Source organism: Bidens hawaiensis, unplaced genomic scaffold (genome assembly GCF_021521415.1).
Source record: "Bidens hawaiensis isolate Kalapana, Puna unplaced genomic scaffold, B.hawaiensis_p1.1 tig00035917_1, whole genome shotgun sequence".
NCBI lineage: Eukaryota > Viridiplantae > Streptophyta > Magnoliopsida > Asterales > Asteraceae > Bidens > Bidens hawaiensis.
The window spans coordinates 17,189-37,935 of record NW_027496255.1 but is presented as its reverse complement, the minus strand read 5'-3'; the positions used below and the strand labels follow the sequence as shown (position 1 = coordinate 37,935).

At 35.0% G+C, this 20,747-nt stretch overlaps 2 protein-coding genes, 1 non-coding gene and 1 pseudogene across 4 annotated transcripts; 2 read left to right on the top strand and 2 right to left on the bottom strand.

Annotated features, from left to right (window-relative positions):
• Positions 1-1,296: 1,296 nt before the first annotated feature.
• LOC143587901 (uncharacterized) lies at positions 1,297-4,723 on the top strand. The gene is made up of 3 exons (XM_077069062.1): positions 1,297-1,879; positions 2,555-2,858; positions 3,973-4,723. Exons 1-3 carry the CDS (start codon positions 1,401-1,403, stop codon positions 4,177-4,179), a joined length of 990 nt encoding a protein of 329 aa, XP_076925177.1. The 5' UTR covers positions 1,297-1,400; the 3' UTR covers positions 4,180-4,723.
• Positions 4,724-9,654: 4,931 nt separating this feature from the next.
• On the top strand, positions 9,655-9,725 carry TRNAG-GCC (transfer RNA glycine (anticodon GCC)). Its single transcript has one exon. It is a non-coding gene; the product is annotated as a tRNA-Gly (tRNA).
• Positions 9,726-10,535: 810 nt separating this feature from the next.
• LOC143587907 (uncharacterized) lies at positions 10,536-13,824 on the bottom strand. The gene is made up of 10 exons (XM_077069067.1): positions 13,469-13,824; positions 12,273-12,358; positions 12,074-12,144; positions 11,803-11,941; positions 11,676-11,724; positions 11,457-11,594; positions 11,289-11,369; positions 11,029-11,205; positions 10,864-10,950; positions 10,536-10,777 (listed from the first exon to the last, which is right to left on the bottom strand). Exons 1-10 carry the CDS (start codon positions 13,769-13,771, stop codon positions 10,715-10,717), a joined length of 1,194 nt encoding a protein of 397 aa, XP_076925182.1. The 5' UTR covers positions 13,772-13,824; the 3' UTR covers positions 10,536-10,714.
• Positions 13,825-16,111: 2,287 nt separating this feature from the next.
• On the bottom strand, positions 16,112-20,231 carry LOC143587906 (shewanella-like protein phosphatase 1; annotated as a pseudogene). Its single transcript, XR_013144997.1, has 9 exons — positions 19,890-20,231; positions 18,744-18,844; positions 18,558-18,671; positions 18,202-18,414; positions 17,924-18,059; positions 17,683-17,858; positions 16,803-16,891; positions 16,262-16,333; positions 16,112-16,201 (listed from the first exon to the last, which is right to left on the bottom strand). The product of XR_013144997.1 is annotated as a shewanella-like protein phosphatase 1 (transcript).
• Between the last annotated feature and the right edge of the window lie 516 nt (positions 20,232-20,747).

Below are 20,747 nucleotides of genomic sequence, written 5' to 3'. Positions count from 1 at the left end.
CGATTTTTCAATACCCGATCATACCCGAAACCGGGTATTAGAAAAAACCCGATTTGTGCACCTCTATAAAGCATTGCCTTAGTTTTGGTATAATGGTATTCATGTTTTGTGTTGGTATGTATTAACCGAGAGGTAATTAGCTGACAAGTCCGATGGGTAATGGGTCAAGTACGCGACATAGTTTTAAAAACATGTATGATACTGAATTTATCAATACTCAGCCCGAACACAACCCATTATCATCTCTACTTGCATTCTATATTACGTCGTGTATAAGTATTGTATCAAATTTAGAGGTTTATTCCGATGGATTAGGTCATATTCCCACTAATTAATGTCCATTGGATTGCTACTTTGCGTGAGTTTGGCTATACTTTAAAACATAATGTCTGGTTGAATCAAGTCGTGACCAGTTAATCTTATTTTCATAGCAAGATATAATTTACACCTCATAGCTCAAACTATTGAATTTCGTTTGGGAAACCGGATACCTTCCTTGAAAACATCAAAACTAATTTGGATTATCTGGAAACGGCCAAAGTGTCATTCAGTGTAAACAACATAAAAATTCCCCATAACGCCACTCACCATATGAGATAGATAGACCATAACGGGTACTCATCTCGCATCCCTTGTAAGGCTAAATTAGACAAGCATGACCACATGGGACAACATATCTCCCTTGCGGTGCCACTCTTGTCGGCACCGACTATCATTTGACCAATTTTTACGAATAAATGTCTATCATCTTCTGAAAATTGTTAAAGGTAACAAAAACTCGACAATGCAAAAACATTCATATTATATTAAAAAACACACAATTTTACAACGAGGTATAAAACTGCAACTACTAATACCCGTTATTTTATTTTTAAAAATAGTCAATGGTTGACACACAAAATAAACACCCACATTTTTTGCTGTTCGTTTCCTTGTACTTGTAATCTCGGTTAGACTCCAGCTTCTTGTGGGTGTCCTTTTCGTCTTTTTTAATATAATCTGGTATACGTTGGCATATAGGGTGCCTGCATGGAAACAACAAGATCTGTTAAGCAAAATTTATACTTTTTAAAAACAATTAAAATTAAGAGCCTAGAATACATTATTTCTCATCATTGGTACATAAAATGTATAACCGTCACGCTTAAATCACCAAATCCAAGTTATAAATCGTGTCGTCGGTAACCTGCTAAACATGTGACTTTTCGTATTAAAAAAAAAAATTAGATACAAAAGGACCAATCCTAAACCTACCAATATTACAAGGACCATTACATAACCCGCTAATACCTACTCATCAAACTCTGTCTTGAATACCAAAAAACACACACAATGTCAAAACCCTAATTCCATTCATTCATTCATTCATCCAAATCCCCAAATCCAAATTCATCATTTCAATGGCAACTGAAGCATCAGCAGCCAAATTCAAGCAATCAGACCTAATCCCAATCCCACTGCCACCAGACTACCACCCAGAACTCATCGTCACACCATCACACGACGGCCTTCACTTCTGGGAGTTCATGATCGCCGGTTCTATCGCCGGCATGGTCGAGCACATGGCCATGTTTCCAATTGACACCATCAAGACCCGTATGCAGGTTCTCGGGTCCTGCCCGATTAAGTCCGCGGGGCTCCGGCAGGCCTTGCAGTCGATTATTAAGTCCGATGGGCCCGCCGGACTTTACCGAGGTATTGGTGCCATGGGCCTTGGTGCTGGCCCGGCCCACGCTGTTTATTTTTCGATGTATGAGATGTGTAAGGAGACGTTTACGAGAGGAAACCCTAATAACCCTACGGCCCATGCGGCGGCAGGTGTGGTGGCCACGGTGGCTAGTGATGCCGTGTTTACTCCCATGGATATGGTTAAACAGAGGTTGTTATTATTACTATTATTATTATTATTATTGTTATTATTATTATTATTATTATTATTATTTTGGGATTAGGGTTTTAAATGAATTGAATGTTTATGGGTTGTTCTTGAATTGTTCGGTGGGTTGTTCGTTAATGAGAAAAGTTTTTTTTTGGGTCAATTTGATTAAACGAACGAATGTGAACACATTTCGTTTATGTTTTTGATTAAATTTCAAAAAAATGCCTAAGTGGTTATATTTATAAAATTGTAAGTATAAGAAGGGCTCATTTATATTATATATGCATATAGACGTCACACATTTGGTTAGTTTTAATTGAAAAAAATAATTTGCGGTGATCATCCACTAGAGTTTGTGTTAGTTTATGATTGGTCAATTATGTTAATTTGTGTTCGTTTACGTTTGTTTAGTTATGCTTAGTTTAAGTTTGTTTGTTTATGTTCGTGAACGGTCCCGTATATGTTTTAAACAAACATGAACATGCCCATTTTCTTAATGAATGAACTTGAGGAATAAAGAGGTTGTTTGAATATATGTTCATGTTCGGTTAAAGCTAAATGAAAGAGCACGAACATGCCCTCGTTCGTGTCCATTTACATGCTTATTTGTGATCATTATGTTCACAGTTCACGGATTTTATATTACTGGTTTATTTATTTTGTTTTTTGAAATAGGTTGCAATTGGGTAGTGGGAGTCCATATAAAGGTGTGTTTGATTGTGTACGGACGGTGTTGAGAGAGGAGGGATTTAGGGCTTTTTATGCTTCGTATAAAACTACAATTTTGATGAACGCGCCTTTTACGGCGGTGCATTTTGCGACGTATGAGGCAGCGAAGAGAGGATTGATGGGCATTTCAATGGAGAGTGCGAATGATGAGCGGTTGGTGGTTCATGCTACTGCTGGTGCTGTTGCAGGGGCATTGGCGGCTGCTGTTACTACTCCACTTGATGTTGTCAAGACCCAGTTGCAGTGTCAGGTATTATTATGAAATTGTTAGTGTGCTGTCATTTATTTTTTTGGCTTTTGGAAGTTTGGAACTCAATATTTGTGTTTATTAATCTCAATTATTGGGCATATATTTGGGTTTGGGTTACGAAATTTTTTTTATCTAATTACTTATATCATCATCAAATTCTTTGCTTTACGTGCCTCTTATATCATATTCCTTTTTTTAATCTAGTATAATAATGTTGATAACATAGTGTAACTAAGTGAATTAGAACAATATGCACTTCCCTAAATATGTGGTACGTCTTGCAAAAAAAACTCATTGTCTCTCAATCCCTGCAAACACACTAACAAATCCTTACATTTTCACATTATCTCTACTTTTTGCATTTCCTGTATATAATAAATTTTTTTTATGACCAAATCAAATCTTATAAAAAAGTTTATATAACTTAATGCTAAAAAGATACCAAAAAAAAAATTGTATAAACTAAGTTATGTTATAAAAAGTTGAAAATAGTGTAAAATTTAAGTAAATGCTGTTTTTCAAATAGAAGCATTGCATACATTTGTTCCTTTTCCTAGCTACTATGTTTAATATTATTAAAGTAAAAAACTAAAGCTGATGTACAACTAATTAAAGCGCATAATTTACAAGCGGACACAGCACTAAAATTTAAATTGAAAAAGAATTTGTTTTATTTTAGCGTTTGTTAATGATTATGTTTGGCAAAATTTGGTGAGGCTAGTTTATGCTGTAATTGTTTTGTTTTAGTGTTTCTTAATGAGTATGTTTGGCAAAATTAGCTTTCAGTTGTACCTTTCAGTTAGAGCCTAAAATGACAAGTGTAAAGTCTTTATATTTCTGTTGATTATTTTGCGAGTGTTTTGATAATTTTGCTTTAAAAATCTCCAAGCTTTGTTATTCAAACAAGACTTTTCTTCTCATTCAGAGTTTATTTTCTAAATACAAAAGCTTCTAGAAGTTGCATGTCTGCCCAATTATGTTGGAACTCTTTTATCTTGTCTTTTTGACTTATAAACATAATCAACTCATTGCAGTTTGCATATAGGTTCATTTTTTAAGACATGCTTATTAATCCATAACTCAACTAAATCTACTACAATTTGTTGAATTATAGGGCGTGTGTGGATGCGATAGATACGCAAATGGTTCTATTAAGGATGTTTTAAAAACAATAGTCAAAAAAGACGGTTACAGAGGGCTATTTAGGGGATGGATGCCGAGAATGATGTTTCATGCACCAGCAGCTGCCATTTGTTGGTCAACATATGAAGCTGGGAAATCTTTTTTTCAAGAATTAAACCATGATAATGATAGAAGTTAACATGATGACCCGATAATCGACATTTACATTTTTATATTGTTGTATTTGAGAGATACAGCTCACAATAGGAGAAAGCACAGATCGAGTTCTTCAAGTCTCAGGGTCCAGCATATTTCCAGCTGTCATATTTTTTCTGAGCTTCAAACCGAACACTCGGTGATGATTTGATGCAAAGTATAAGGTGCGGTTTTGGTTTCTTCGTGTAGGTAATTGTTTATGGGATATGTTTTGAGATTAGATGTATGTGTTGTTTGATGAGCTCAAAATTATTTATCCAGATTTTTATGGAGTTATGTCATAAAGATTTATTGGTAACTTTTGTAGGGTTTATTTTAGTATGTAATTTGTTGGGTTCCACTGGTGTTTTTGAAGCCTTGCTAATGTTATTGGAAAGACTTGTTATAGTTGTGAAATAAGTTTTTATAATTCGGTTTGTTTCGGCTTTTTGGCATACCAGCTGAGGTGTGAAATCTGTAGTTTCGACTTTTGTGAAAGACAAATGCAGATTCACGTAACTGAAAACCTGTTCAGATAGGGTTATAGTTTTCACACACCTTCGAGAAGAAAATGATGAGGGAAAATTTGTCTTTATTTATGCTACATAAACAAGGCTGTTTGATTTTTTAAAGAGTGTGTATGAAACCACAACCCTGTTCAGATCATTTTTAGTGTGTTATTTCGTCAGTATTTATTTTTTGAGTTAAATTGTTTAGGAGGTTTAATGCTTTAAAACTACAATTTTGGACAAACTTAACTTCACATTTCCTTTTAAGCTTATAATTTTGGGTCGAGTCTAATTTTTGTATGACTTTATCTACTGGTTATTTAACGTAACACGAGTTTTGGTTGAAATTATAATTAATGCATATATTTCTAAGATATTCAGAAGATGGCAAAAGCGCTTATGGACCAAGTTGACCTGATGTGTTTCGACCTTGCTCACATACGGCCATCTTCAACCACAATCTCTTTGACAAGTTACATGTTGGTAGACCTATGAACAGATGAACCGTGGCTGACTGCCACTGAGCGCAGCTAATATAGACAATCGAAATTGTGCTATGGTGGAAACATGGAAAATATTATTATGACGTAAAAGTACAAGATTTATAGAAAGATTGTTGCTAACTAAAAAGAACAGGGTTAAGCAACCTATTCCAATATTGTCTTACTTTTGCGAATAACCAGAAGTCCACAATCCACACTACCAGCAAACCTTACAACCCATTTTATCAAACATGGAAAGAACTCATCGTACATCTGGAACAACAATAGTAGAGGTGTCAACCCTTAATAACAAAATGAAAAACTAAAATGACACAACAGACAAACAAACTTGTAGTAGATGTGTCACAATGTTAAAACACAACAGACAAAAAGTCTAGATGTCTTGCGAACACTGAACATATTTAATACGATTAACAAACCCATAATGACATCATACGCAACCATGACCGCCATTTTCCATCATCCGACTCTGACCACCATTGCTCAGCTGTTGGTATTTGTTAGTTGAAATAACTACTACAGGCCAGTTTGGGTGTCTGTGTGCCTGTGGAATTGACATTTTCCCACATATTCATTTGTGTGACAATTCTGTTTTATACAATTGTTTGGAATAAGCATTCGTCAAGCACCAGTGGCTAGTGGTAGAATAGTACCCTGCCACGGTACAGATCCGGGTTCGATTCCCGGCTGGTGCATTTGCCGTGAAGAAAATGCCCTTACTGTAATGTTTGGTCATTACAGCTATTCGATCCTTCGGCTTAATAAGAGAATCTGAGCAAAGTTTCTTTATGTTGTAGCTGTTTTCGTTGCATAAAGTTTTTTTGCACAAAATAGGCTTCTGTTTATTCAAAAGTCGAGACAGGTCAGTGTTAACTTCTGATGCATTTATTGCAGTGAAGATATTGCGCTTAATGTGATGTTGATGTTTCTAATATTATTAAGTTAATCTGAGCTAATTTTTTCATGTTGATTTTTTTAGCAAGATAAAAAATATCATGTTTTCATATTTTTTAAAATGATTACATTATGGGTATAAGTTTTTCACAGAACATGGATGAAATTCGTGGCCTTGTGGGTTTGAATTTGTTATATAAGTTTAAACAGACCCGGGTTAGCTTCAGATGCAAGCCATGAACATGTTTTAACTAAACAGGTAAGGTTCACATAACCGGCCTATATTTATAATTCTCTTAAGATAAACGATGTGATAAACGTGTTTTTGTTAGATAATGGTGAAAGATTGTTCCAGAAGTTTTATATATGAATACTAGCTCGAATTGAATAGAGATTTGAAGATAAAATGAACTAAAACGGGCTAAACGAGTCATAAACGAGCTGAACCAGCCGCGAAACTAACCAGCTGCTGCAAACCGGGTTAAACGAACTGAACACAAACCAACTAAACCTACTGCAATTCATACATTTGCTTATAGTTTAAATAACTTGATTTTTAACGTATATACTAACATAAAATAAATGAATAAACTTCCATGAATAATACCAAGGCCCGAAATATAATACCAGTCGGGTACAGCGAAAACGAAAATAATGAATCTTACAATAAGTATAATTGTTAATTATATTAGACGTTTAAGACTGAATGTTGTGATTATGACGCTAGTTCTTTTTGAATAACAAATTTTTCCTTGCTATAGAGACTCTAATGAGGTTTTTAGGTGTTTTCTTTATTGATAAAGCATTTTTGTATGTTACGATTTATGTTAATTTCTTATATTTAGGATAATGGAATCATCGTCAGGTTCTTCCCAAGGATCATCTAACAAGATGTTTAAAGTGGACCTCTTGGAGATGAAGAATCTTGTGATGACCACACTTGGTTTATCCGATGATACTAATTACAAAATCCAAGTTCATGCTTTATATTTTTTTTATTATAATATATATATAGCTATTACAAAGCGATTACAATAAAGTGGCAGGCAAACAGGCAACAAGCTGCGTCACACCCCCCTTTTAAATAGCAAACCCAGTCCTACTAAAGCGATTACAAGACACATTCTTTTAAACATCAACAAAATATAAACATCTTACAAGTACCAGCAGAAATCGGCATCATATATAGATGACAATACCAATTACCACAACATCTATCATGCCAATATAGGTCCACCATCGTCTATGACTCAATGACTGAATCAGAGTGATTAAGCAGGAGCAGTGACTCTGTGTAGTATGCCATCGAAAAACACGTGCTACAAGATATATCCCTATCAATTTCATTCAACTGTTTAGAGTCTGTATCATAAACCTCAAGTGTTGTTGTTTGAGTTACTTCATAAACCCCACGAATGTGTCCCACCTTCACCTCACCATTCTTCCTAAATCCAAGTATCTGACAACCTACTGTATCGGGTGTTACATCAATATCAATAGTGAATATCTTCGTAAACGAAGATTTTGAACCACCATTTTTTATCATCATCCACACATCATAAATCGTCGAATAGGGATTCCGATCAAGCACAACAAGAGAACCATTAAGCTTAGAGATAGATAACATTGGTCCTGGTCCGTTTAATCTTGGCATCTTTCTTAAATTAAATTTTATGTCATAGACCTGCTTGGACTTCACTGCTACATTTAGATGTGCAAAAAATAACCTATAATCAGAATCGAACCCGATAAAATAGTCGGAACCGGCTTTTTTTATAACGGGTATTCTATACCGAAACCCACAAGGTATAGACATCATCATCATCGTACTCAGTATATCCCACCAATAGCAAAGCTATGGTAGGGTCTGAGGAGGGTAAGATGTAGGCAGCCTTACCTCTACCCCATAGGGATAGAGAGGCTGCTTCCGGTGAGACCCCCGGCTCGATAGTAGTTCCACAAGGTATAGACATGGTATGCATTTTTAGCTTGATACTCGTACCTGAAACCGTACCCGATTATACATGTAAATACCTGAAACCGGTCAGACCCTATACCCATACCTGGTTATACCTAAACCCGTTACAATCCTTATATTCAAATAACTATACAAACATAGTTATTTGTTAAAAATGACTGCAAAAGGTAAATTATATCATTTTAAGTTTGTTATTTCATCATTGATTTATTTTTTTGAGTTAAATGATTTAAAAGGTTTAATGCTTTAAAACTACAAATTTTTAAAAAATTAACTTCACATTTTCTTTTAAGCTTATAATTTTGGTTCTAGTCTAATTTTTATGACTTTATTCACTGGTTATTTAACATAACACGAATTCTGGTTTTAAGTAAATGTTTGAAATTATTACTTATCGATAGGTCACCTATGGTTGAAATTATAATTAAGGCATATATTTGTAAGAAATAAAGAAGGCAAAAGTGGTTATGGAATAACTTCACCTGACCTGTTTTGACCTTGCTCAAATACGACCATCTTTAACCACAATATCTCTTTGACAAGTTATATGTTGGTAGACCTATGAACTGTCTAATTGCCACTGAGCTCCACTGATATAGACAATCAAAATAGTGCTATGGTGGAAACATAGAAAATATTATTATGACGTAAAAGTACAAGATTTATAGAAAGATTGTTGCTAACTAAAGAGAACAGGGTTAAGCAACATAATCCAATATTGTCTTACCTTTGCGAATAACCCGAAGTCCACAATCCACTTTACTAGCAGACCTTACAAACCCATTTTTATCAAACATGGAAAGAATACATCGTAAATCTGGAACAACAATAACACCATCAGGAAAGCGTAGTAGAGGTGCCAACCCTTTAGAACAAAATGAAAACTAAAATGAGACAACAGACAAACAAACTTGTAGTAGAGGTGTCGCAATGTTAAAAAATGTCATTTTTAATAAGTCTAGATGTCTTGCGAACGGTGAACTTGTTTAATATGATTAACAAACGGGAAATTTACAGAAATAGACATGCTTGATCAAGAATTTACATCACCAAATCCGGCTAAGTTTAGCCTGCATCTCTTCAATCATAGGTTTTTTGACCAATAAACAACTGATACGTCACCAAATCCGGCTAAGTTTAGCCGCCACTTTATGGGCACTGAATTTTTTTTCTCCTAGCCAGCATGTTTTAGCCATCAGCAATAAATACTTTACCGGTTTCAAGAATTCCGTGCCCATAAAGTGGCGGCTAAGGGTTGCCGCCTTAGCCTGCTTCGGTGACGTGTCAGTTGTTTATTGGTCAAAAAATCAATGATTGGAGAGATGTAGGAAATAGACATGTCTATTTTGATAAATTCTTGGTCAAACATGTCTACTCATGTAATTTTCTCTTAACAAACCCATAAGGACATCATACTAAATCATGACCATCATTTTCCATTATCCGACTCTGCTCAGCTATTGGTATTTGATAGTTGAAATAACCACTACAGGCCAGTTTGGGTGTCTTTGTGCATGTGGAATTGACATTTTCCCACATATTCAGTTGTGTGACAACTCTGTTTTATATTATTGTTTGGAGTTAGATTTCATCAAGCACCAGTGGTCCAGTGGTAGAATAGTACCCTGCCATGGTACAGACGCGGGTTCGATTCCCGGCTGGTGCATCTTGCTGTGAAGAAATAGCGCTTAGGGTAATGTTGGGTCATTACAGCTATTCAAAACTTCGAATTAATAAACGAATCTGAGTAAAAGTTTATTTTTGTTGTAGGTGTTTTTATTCCAGACAGTTTTTTTGCACGAAAGGCTGTTTATTCAAAAGTTGAGACAGGTCAGTGCTAACTTCTGATGCAAATCGTCAGCTTGTTTCATTAACGGGTCATGTTCACGGGCTAACCATTTTATGTTTGTAACTTTTGTTAAAATATGCTATGTTAGACTAACCAAATACTTTGTACCAAAATTTCCATTTTATGTTTGTAACTTTTGTTAAAATATGCTATGTTAGACTAACCAAATACTTTGTACCAAAATTTAAAAGATATATAGATGGTTATCAATTTATCATACATTTTGTTTTATGCATATGAACTGTGGTTTTAAATTTACCATTTTAGAATATTATTACACTAAAAATAATTTATAATTTTTAGATTGAACAAATCCTGTTAGATTCAACCCATGCATGGGCATGTCATAATTGTGTTAAGACTAAAAAGTGTCTGATTCTATTTCGAACTCAAATCTCTTTTGGAAGCATGTCAGAACCAACCCGCCAACTCACAACACGACCTGTACACTCCTGATACACATCCTGTTCGATGAAAATGTCTGAAAGACCTAAACTTGTGTTTTACCAAATGCATCGCACTGCAATATCACTAGATTATATGTTGCAGCATGATACTATGAAAATGCTGCATGGTTTCCAAGCTGACGCTTAAAAGTTAAAAGACCATTTAAATAACTCATAATAATCATCACTCAAAGAGCATACAATATAATTTGTGTTTTGAATACAATTACTAACAAAGTTCTGATCATACACAAAAACTCAACTAAATTAATTTGCTCTATATAAGCCCCATAATCCTTTTCTATGCTCTTACCACAAGGAATAGGATTGATTCATCAATTATTGTAAAACTGCAACAAATCACGCGCTAATGTTCTCAATTGGCGATGTTTTGTCCATTCTCTTCACAATTCCAGCAATAACCTAAATTTACATCCAAATTAGTGCATTTTTAAGCAAACTAGGTAAAAATTCAAAAAAATGAAACTTCAAAATAATCAATATTTTACCTTTCCGGGTCCGAGTTCATAACTCTTTTCAAGCCCCCGTGATAAAAGAGTTTTTACTGTTGTCTCCCATTGAACCGGTGATGTAACCTAACATAACAATCGTTAACAAAAATTAGTAAAAATTATAACTAAAAGATATAATTCTTCAAAATTTTGGATGCTGACCTGGCGAGCCAAGATTTTCTTGATTATTTCAGGGTCAGCATGCGGTTGTGCGTCGACATTAGATATAACCGGTATTCTTGGAGTTTTGATTTCGGTTGCCGACAAGGCGGATTCCAGCTGGGATAAAGCCGGATTCATGAATCGGGTGTGGAATGCCCCAGCGACAGCAAGCCGCACCTGCAGAATATTATTATGCATACATAAATAACGGTTTTTTGAGAAAAGAGAAAGGAAAGAGGGGGTGGGGGGTAGGATAATACCGTCATTCGAGCCTTGAATGATTTAGCCTTTGCTTCCACAGCTTCAATCCCCTTTACACCTCCAGAGACTGCATAGTTTCCCTGTATAACAAAAATCCACATTATTAACAACAAACAAAACTTCACATTATTAAAATATGAAAATAATAATTGTGAGAATTGCATTACGGTGCATAAAAAGTTCGCGATTTGAACTTTCTCGGCTTCCTCGACTTCTTCATTGGCTGCATCACATAGTTGTTGAACCTTATCGGAATCGAGTCCAATAATACTCACCATGGCCCCTTTAGCAGCATCCGCAGCTTCCTAATAATTATAATGCCATAAATTAATATCTTTCAAAAAAAATATTCAGTTTAACATAAAGTATTATTATTGTTTCCTTACTTGCATTGCTTGACCTCTTAGTTTGACCAGCTTGAGACCATCCTCAAAACTAAAGATAAACATTGTCATTTGTCAATAGGATATTGCTTAGTAACAATAATATCAGAATTCAGTTTAACTGACTCACCTAAAAGCTCCAGCAAATGCAAGAGCTGTGTATTCCCCTAAACTTAATCCACATGTAACATCAACAGAGTCAATGATCTGTTGACCACCTTCACGAGCACGTAGTATCTCTACTGCAGCTAAACTAGTAACATATATAGCTGGCTGCAAAGTTATAAAACGATAAGCCAATAAGTAAACTTTTATTTGGTTAATTAGTTAATTGATTTGCTGTTATGATTCTTGATTTATTGAACGTTTGGCTTAATAACTACACGAAAAAAATGAGAAACTTGCCTGACTTAAAACAGTGGAATCCAACTTCTCTTTTGGCCCGTTAATGCATACATCTAAGATGTCAAACCTTCAAGAAAGTATAACTTTATGTTAACTTATTCATTCATTAACATGAGTTATCAAATGATAGCACTTAAGCTGATCTAAACTCTAAGCATTTATATTATTATAAATGAAGAAACTATTGAGTCTCACCCTAAAATTTCATTAGCCTTATTGTACAACTCTGCAGCAGCTGGTACCTTGAGAGCCTCCTGCCCCATTCCAACAGCTTGTGCGCCCTGAAACAAAATGATTTTGAAATTGAGCAAAAGCATCTGATTCGATAGAAAGATTCACACATTAATTCAATATCAGAAGTTCATCTGTTATTTAATAGCATTCACAACAAATCAATTAGAACAGTAAGTTTCACTAGGGGTGTGCATTGGTTAAGCTTTGGGCTAAAACTGAACCAAAAAACGAAACTTCAGTTTTGAATTTTTGAAAACTGTTTAGCTTCAGTTTTTCCTTCTTTTTTTTTGTTTCAGACTTCGGTTTGTATTCGGTTCGGTTTCGGTTTTTTTTGGTTTGCCATTTGAGCTTGAAAAGTTTGGCCCAAAAAAAATGAATTTGAGCCAAAATCATTTTGTTAACTAATAACTAATTTTCTTCAATTTGTTTCCAATTGAGCAATGAACTAAACAAATTGAATCAAATTCGCAAGTTCATCCGGTATCTAACCCTTGACAGCATTCACCACGAATCAAAACAGCAATTTTCCCAGATCGTTCAACAACTTCATTCAACTATAGGGGTGTAAACGAACCAAGCCTCTAGAATGTTACTCTAGACCGGCTCGCAAAAAAGCTCAAACTGAGCCAAGCTTAAACAAGGTCGAGCATAAAAATAAGCTTGTTCAATAAACGATCCCAAGCACGAGCTTCACTTATTGAGCACTTCACCCGCGAGCCTACACGAGCCTAAAATCTATATAATAATTACTTTATTATATACATTTATTTAATAATAATTATTATATATAAAATTATGATAAAAATAACTAAATAATATATATTATGTTATATATAATTTATAATTAAAAAATATATATCAAAAATAAACAAGCTGAGCTAGAGCTTGAAAACTACTCACGAGTCAAAACGAACCGAGTTCAAGCTCTCTATAAGCTAAATGTGCCGAACTCGAGCCGATGAGCTCGTACTAAGACGGGATCACTAACTAAAACTAACCTAATATGAATTAATACTAGTACAATATAAAACAAGTAATCAATTCGCTTCCAAATGATCAATTAACAATCCAGAAGAGTAAATATCACAGATCGATTCAGCAATTAACTTCCAATCAATCAATCAACTAATCAATTTCATTCAATTGATAAACCTGACCTGACCGGGGAACAGGAAGGCAGTAGTAGGCTTGTAATCAACAAACAACGCATCATCAATGGCAGTAGCCGATCCAGCTGATACACTCATCATCGAAACCCTAGCTTTCTCCACGTGAATCCGTCTGAATCCATTTTTATAACCGCCGAAACAAACGGACGACGAGCTTTTTAGTGATACCTGTTGATGATGAGTCAGTGAGAGTGATGGAAGCACTAGAGATGAAGACGCCATTGCTGAAAGACGATTGAATGTGGAAACAGGTCTGATTATGATTGTTATTGAGAAGAGAGAAGCATGCATTCAGTGGCTGTCACTTTGAATTTATAAGTGAGGTGCGGAGATTACGAGACTGGGTATATATGGTGGGTGTGAAGATCTGTATATAGATGATGCCAATGTGATTGTGTTGTGTATAACTATGTATAAGTTTTAATAAGTTACCCCTCTTAGAAGCCATACACAACTTTACTTTTTCTTTTTTACTTTTAACTGTAAACTTCTATAAACAAAGCGACAACCGTCGCAGCACTCCCTCCACAACCCGCAGGCAGTGACCACCGAATAACACACTGAGTTAACTTAAAATTATATCAGTTCGATCACGCTATACTTTTACATTTACATCGGTTTTTAAACAAAAAATACATCATTTCTCAATTCTCGCTTTCCAAAGTCTCCAACATGCAGTATCATGTGAAAAACCTCCTTCTCGCCCACCTCCAAGTCTTCTGTATTGGAAAGCCCAAGCTTTTGCAAAGTCTCCAACATGCTTCAGTTGTTGTAGTTTGAAGCCTTTTAAGTTTGTTGTATGATCATATAGAGAACAGTAGTAAAATCGATGTTTTAGGTACAAGTGTTAACGATAAAAGTTTTTGCGTTTTGAGATGAAGGTGGTAATAGATGTTGCGTGCTTGATTACTTGAAACCAGTCCCAAATTCATTTACCAGCATCTAACGATTTTGTAATTAATATAGGGGCAATTTCTTGTATATAAATAATACTTTACATAATATCATATTTATCCAAGCTAAAGTGTTAATATAAATTTCAAGTTCAAAATGCTTAAACTTTAATATTTAACCATTTTATCAAATACAATTTGTAATATGATGATTTCACCGTCTATTTCTTCTTTTACTCCAAACTCTCTCATCCTAATGCAAGTTTCAGACTTTCAATAGAAAGGTATAAATGTCATGAGTTTGAAAATGGATATATCTAATTGCTATAAAACTCTAATTGTTAAAAATTAAAATTATGGAGTTTGTGACATTTCTACTTGAGTATTTCATACAATATTTTCAAGTCTTCCTCTTGAGTGAGTTTGTTAGCGCATTTGAGTAACGGGTATCCCAGCAATTGATTCCTAACCATGTAAGTTTATAAACAACGATCCCTTGATAGTTGATACATGCGAGGAAACTCTATTACTTGACAAATATGTGACCATATATGTAAACTTTTACAATCAGGTATGAAACATAGATTATCAAAACCTATCCTACACCCGAGATAACGCCATCCCTAACTAGATGTGCTATTTTGATCTATTTATGTAATAAATAAGACAACTAAGGTCATATTTCATCTTTTAAAAAGGATCATTCAGATTCACACTTCATGTGTTTCTACATTATGCAAATGACAAGTGAATCATTTGAAGAAAAAAAATGTATGTATCAAAGAGAGAAGCAAATGTAAGTTTTGTCCCCTATAATCCAATGCTTAACAGCTTTTACATCATGTATGTTGGCCTGTACATCAACCAAACAAGTTTTATTCCACAATACCTTGTTTATATACATACACCACCCAAATCCCCAATATAGACATGCAAATAATGGTATAGTACAAGATATGCCCAAGTTTATGCCATATTATTTGGCAGCCCATCGACCCATGGGCCCTCCCTTTGCCGGCGAAAACCATATTGGGCCTTCATCTTCAACATAAGTCCCTGATCATAAGTCACCAATCAAGCCAATTGTAAGATACACAGCATGTAATTAAGGGTATTTTAGTAATTTGACTAGTGGTCAAAGTCCTTGGTTTAAAAAGGCGCGCCTGAGGAGTGAGGCGCCCGAGGCGTTTTTGAAAACGCCTTATTTTAGGTGAGGCGCTAAAATACATGAGGCGCGCATTTAGCTGGCGAGGCGTGAGGCGCTTGAGGCAGCGCCTCATGTGATTCAGTCCAAATTAGATTGAAAATGTAGCTGTTTGGACCATCTGCTTAAAATAATAACGTTGGGGCTCATCTATAAAACATTACCCAACCGCATTATATATATTTATCACTCTATTTAATTCAAACCACTCTTTAATTTTCATATTCAAAGTTTATCTTCTCCAAATATCAACCTTCTAGTAAAATATGTTTAGTTTTACAAATATGTTTTATCTTTATGATTGATTTTCAAGTAAAATATGTCATGTATAATTAATTTTTAGTATTTTTAAATAAGAACGCCTCACATACGTGAAGCTCTCGCTTCGCGCCTAGCGCTTAGCGCTTCGGATTTTTGAACCAAAACGCCTCACCTCGCCTAACGCTTTTTTAAACCAAGGGTCAAACATGTCTATTGAACTATTGCAGTTTATTGTGAGTACAAAGGTATGAATTGAACTATACCTTATATGGTTATTTAAATATAATCAGCAGCTTGAAGTTCACTGAATGCATCCGATTCACTCCTAATTACCCTTGTTTTATCGCCTCTTATTTCTAATACCTGGTATATGATATCATTGTAAATATTTTACAACATTATATAAAACAAAATGAGGTTTACCTCAGGTCTTGAATCAAGAACTCCACTAGACATCCCCCCACGTCAACGCGCCAAATGCTACAGTTATATTTACTGCATACCAAACAATGTCAATCAGTCAATCATACCTAGTGTAATCCCACCAACAGCAAAGCTATAAGTAGGGTCTGGGGAGGGTGGGATGTAGGCACACCGTACCTCTATCCAAAGGGATAAAGAGGTGGCTTCCAGAGAGACCCTCGGCTCTAAAGTACATATGTATGAAGCAATACAAAGAAATCAAAGTTAAACGGTAATATAAACATTAATAATAGTAATAATAATAATAATAATAATAATAATAAAAATAATAATAATAATACTAATAATATATGTAAAGAAAATATCATTATGGTGTGTGACAAAAAAAGGAAAATAGAAGCCCTAGGGTATCATTATGGTGCATACCAAACAATATATCCTTTATATTAATGTTGAAATATGGCTTACAAAGTAAATCTCTTATAAGTTATTATCAATTTTACTAAAATTAGCAAATAACTATATCATGATGACTGCTTACCAATTGACTCCTGTAGTTTGTGGGGTGTGTCCCACCACCATCGCCTTTGCACCAACTACTTGAAGTGTGCTGTCAAGAACAGACTGAATCTGTGAAACAACCACAACTTTGATCAATTATCTCTAAACCAAAATAACCAACCCGTAACCAAAATAACCGACATAACCAAACCAAAATAGCCAAACCCAACCCAAAACGACCGTTTGGTTTTATGTTTTTGCATAAAAGAATTTCTGGTTCGGTTTCAGTTTTTGCAAGTGCTGAAAACTGAAAAAATCAGACTGGCCCAACTTTTGTTAACCAAACTGAACTCGCAAAAAACCGAAAAAAGGACTTTTGTTATTAAATTATAGATTAGAACTAATATTTTTTTATGATAAGTAACTTATAAAATAATAATAAATGGTGTAACCCAAAAATTTTGGCCCAAATGTTTAATAATCAATTAAACATTAATTAACATCAAATTTTAGACCCAAACTCATATTTTTGGGCCTTCTTTTCGACCCAAAAATCTGAAACTCAAATGGCAAAACTGAAACTGAAGCCATTCCGTTGTGAAAACTGAAAACTAAAGAGCCAAAACCAAACCGTTTTAAAAAAAACCCTCGGTTTTTGGTTCGATTTGAGCCCACAACGGACCCAACCGACCCATGCACACCCCTAAACACAGAACGTGTCAAATGGGTTGAAAGACACTTTAAAGCATATTTTGTATAAAATACCAACTGCGAAAGCTTTTTATTCAAAGATTAAGATAACTATTGTAATAATGCCGTTCTTGTAACCATAACTAGCACAAATAAGGGTCAACCCGGCCTGTTTCGGCCTGGAATACAAAACCGGTTACAAAGACATTAAAGATACAAATTTTACTTGCCTGTTGAATACTGTAATCTTCTAACTCAGAAGTGTCTCTAGAATATAAACGATTCCAAACAACACTATCATATCCTCGAGTTGCTATAAAAGGTATTTGTGGCTCGTTATCATCTTCATTAACATTAGTCATCCATTTAGATACTTCATTGTTTATCCTCTCTATGCCATAGGTAACTGCAACATTATTCAGTATTTATCTCTACAAAGAAATTAATACCCAGAAAATATAAAATATTTACCATGGTGAGGAAGAAGTCCGCCATGACAGAAGACCCAATCATCAACTTTAAGAACAACAGGATGTCGTGCCAGCTCAGCTGCCAATGGACCGCCCGGTCTTAAAAGTACTGATCTTGCAATTACTCCCTTTTGTCGCTGTCCTAATATTTAAATGAATCAATCAAATCCCATCACCTTTTATTAGAGACGAAGACGGATATACAGTATTACCGAATTGCCATCATGATCATCACAAACATAGTTATATAACTAACAATATATTCCATGAATTGCATACCTTTACTAGATTCCATGGTCCCCATGAACTATGCGACACTTTCCGCTCTTGTTTCCAGCTTTCAGATACTTCAAACCAACTTGCAAACGCATCTTCCCAGGCGTGCTCACACTCGTTTAAATATTCTAGGAAATCTGAGCATTCATAAAACGCCCCGGAATCAACATATCTAAAATCCCCTTCAACATTCATAGTTTCATGATTCCCATTCACCTAATATCATCAAACAGTGCATTCACTTGTTAACCACACAATAACTTCTATAACATGAAAAGCAACCTGACTGACCTGTAAGTCAATGTCTACATTTGACCTTTCAAGTGTGAGATCAAAAAGTATAGTTTTTGTAACCTCACCTGGAAAACAGCTCCACCCTGTTCTTTAGCCTGATTTTGCAGTGACCTCAACAAAGATAATATAGCAATTTCATCTTCACCCCTGTCTAGTATATCTCCAAGTTGAACCAAGACCTGGTCAAAGGGTAAACTTGTAAATAATGCATTAATTATGATACTCTATATTTGCTCAAACCAAAGGCATACCGTCTCCTGACCGGTCCACACGTCCCGACCATCTGAACTTAACACACCAGCCAACTCGAGTGCACATCTCGCTTTAGCTAGGTCCCCGTGCAAATCCCCAACTAAAACAATTGTTTCATGTAAATTTTAATTTAAGGAATATGAAATCAATATATTTGACATGCATATAATGCAGCTCACTCGATCGATGTGAGCACACAACCAAAATAGAGAGTATTTTATTAGATAACTACTTTAGTCCAAAGGTTTACAATTACATAGAGTTGCTTATATAGTGTTCCCTAAGATTGCGAAGCTGACTTAAGAAAATGAGCCTAAAGTTCCATATATGCCAAGCCAATAATTCGAAATCCATAAAAGTTATATATTTAAAATCCACCGAAGCCAAAACACATTGTTGAAAAGGATTAAATTATGAAACAATTGATGTAACCAAGAACATATGCTATTAATTTGGAATGAGATGCTATAAGCCTATAAGCTCCTAGGAAAACTCAAGATAAGCTATAAAATATCCTGGTGTCTCATAACTAGAATCTACTTCCAAAAAAACGGTAAAGACTAAAGATGGATGGTATGATAGTTATGAATTCAAAGGTCTGGATACTCCCAGGTTCTTAAGTTAGGGATTTCATCAAATTATGCGTGTAAGTGTGTTAGTTCATAAATCATAATCAATATGCTACAATTATGACCGTTCGGTCTCAAGGGGGAGGCACCATCTGTCCACCTCACCCGGAAGCCAAACCACAACACTCCAATTATAATTCCCGCGCCATTCCAATGTTGGCGTGTGGGGTCCACTACAAACTCCAATAATATGCAAACACAGACACACACACATTTACTTACTTTTTTTTCTTTGATTTTAAATATTAGTTGAACCAACATGGCATTGACGCGGCGCTTTAACTAGTTAAACCACAACACACAGCCTAATAACCGATATGCTAATTCAGATTGATTTAATATTCAGTTTCACAATCTGAAACTATAATTTAAAACAACTCAGTAAACAAAACAAACAATTAATATACAAATCGAGTAATGCGTTAACAAAGTAAAATTCAAAATTCAAATTTCAAAACCTATAACTAACAAACAAAAACAATTAACCGATATCAGTTAACAGTAAACATAACTAACCTGCAACGATGCGACGACCAGGAGCAGACACAAACGTCGGAAGATCGCCGGAAATGACAATAGGCTTTAACGTGCCGCTGCCGTAGTTAACAGACGTTGGTGGCGGCGCGTCGATGAGCTTGCGAGCGTGTTGAGATGGCGGTTGTATTGGTAATGAGTTGAAGGACAAAGAAGCCATCGCCATTGTTGAGCTTCTTGAACCTTTGAATAATAATAATATTATTATTATCAATGGCGAATGTTATTACACTCGACGACTACAGCCACGATTTTTTTATCTTCACTTTTTGAGTCTTTGCTGCGTTGTTAACTTCTCGGTTATATGCAATTTTGGTCCCTTCAAGTTGCGAATCATGCATTTTATGGACTTATCAATAAAACGGGTGGTAAACGAGCAGTGGCGGATTCAGGAATTTGGTGCATCTATAAATTTTTAGATGCTTCAATTTCATAGAGTCAGGTATAAAAAAAATCTGGGTCGGTTCGATGGTTCGGGAAAAATTCATTACATAATAAAAACACAATAAAATAATAAAAAAGACACCGTCAATGACCACGAAAAGCTAACGAACCATTCAATAATGTTTTAGTAAGTCTAACCGAAGCATGTAATCAGATTCTATATTTTTTTTATGTATATCCGTTCCTTTATCAACAATTACAAACTAACAAATTAAAACTAAAATTTAATAATAAACAACTTAACAATTAACAACATCAAGAACAATTATAGTGTATAATTGATATAAGAAGTTTAAAACAATCGTTGGTTTGCAGAGTTGAACCCATGACCTTCGGTCTACAAAACCAACAACTTACCAACTAGACCAACGTTCATATTGTTAATAAAGTGGTTCC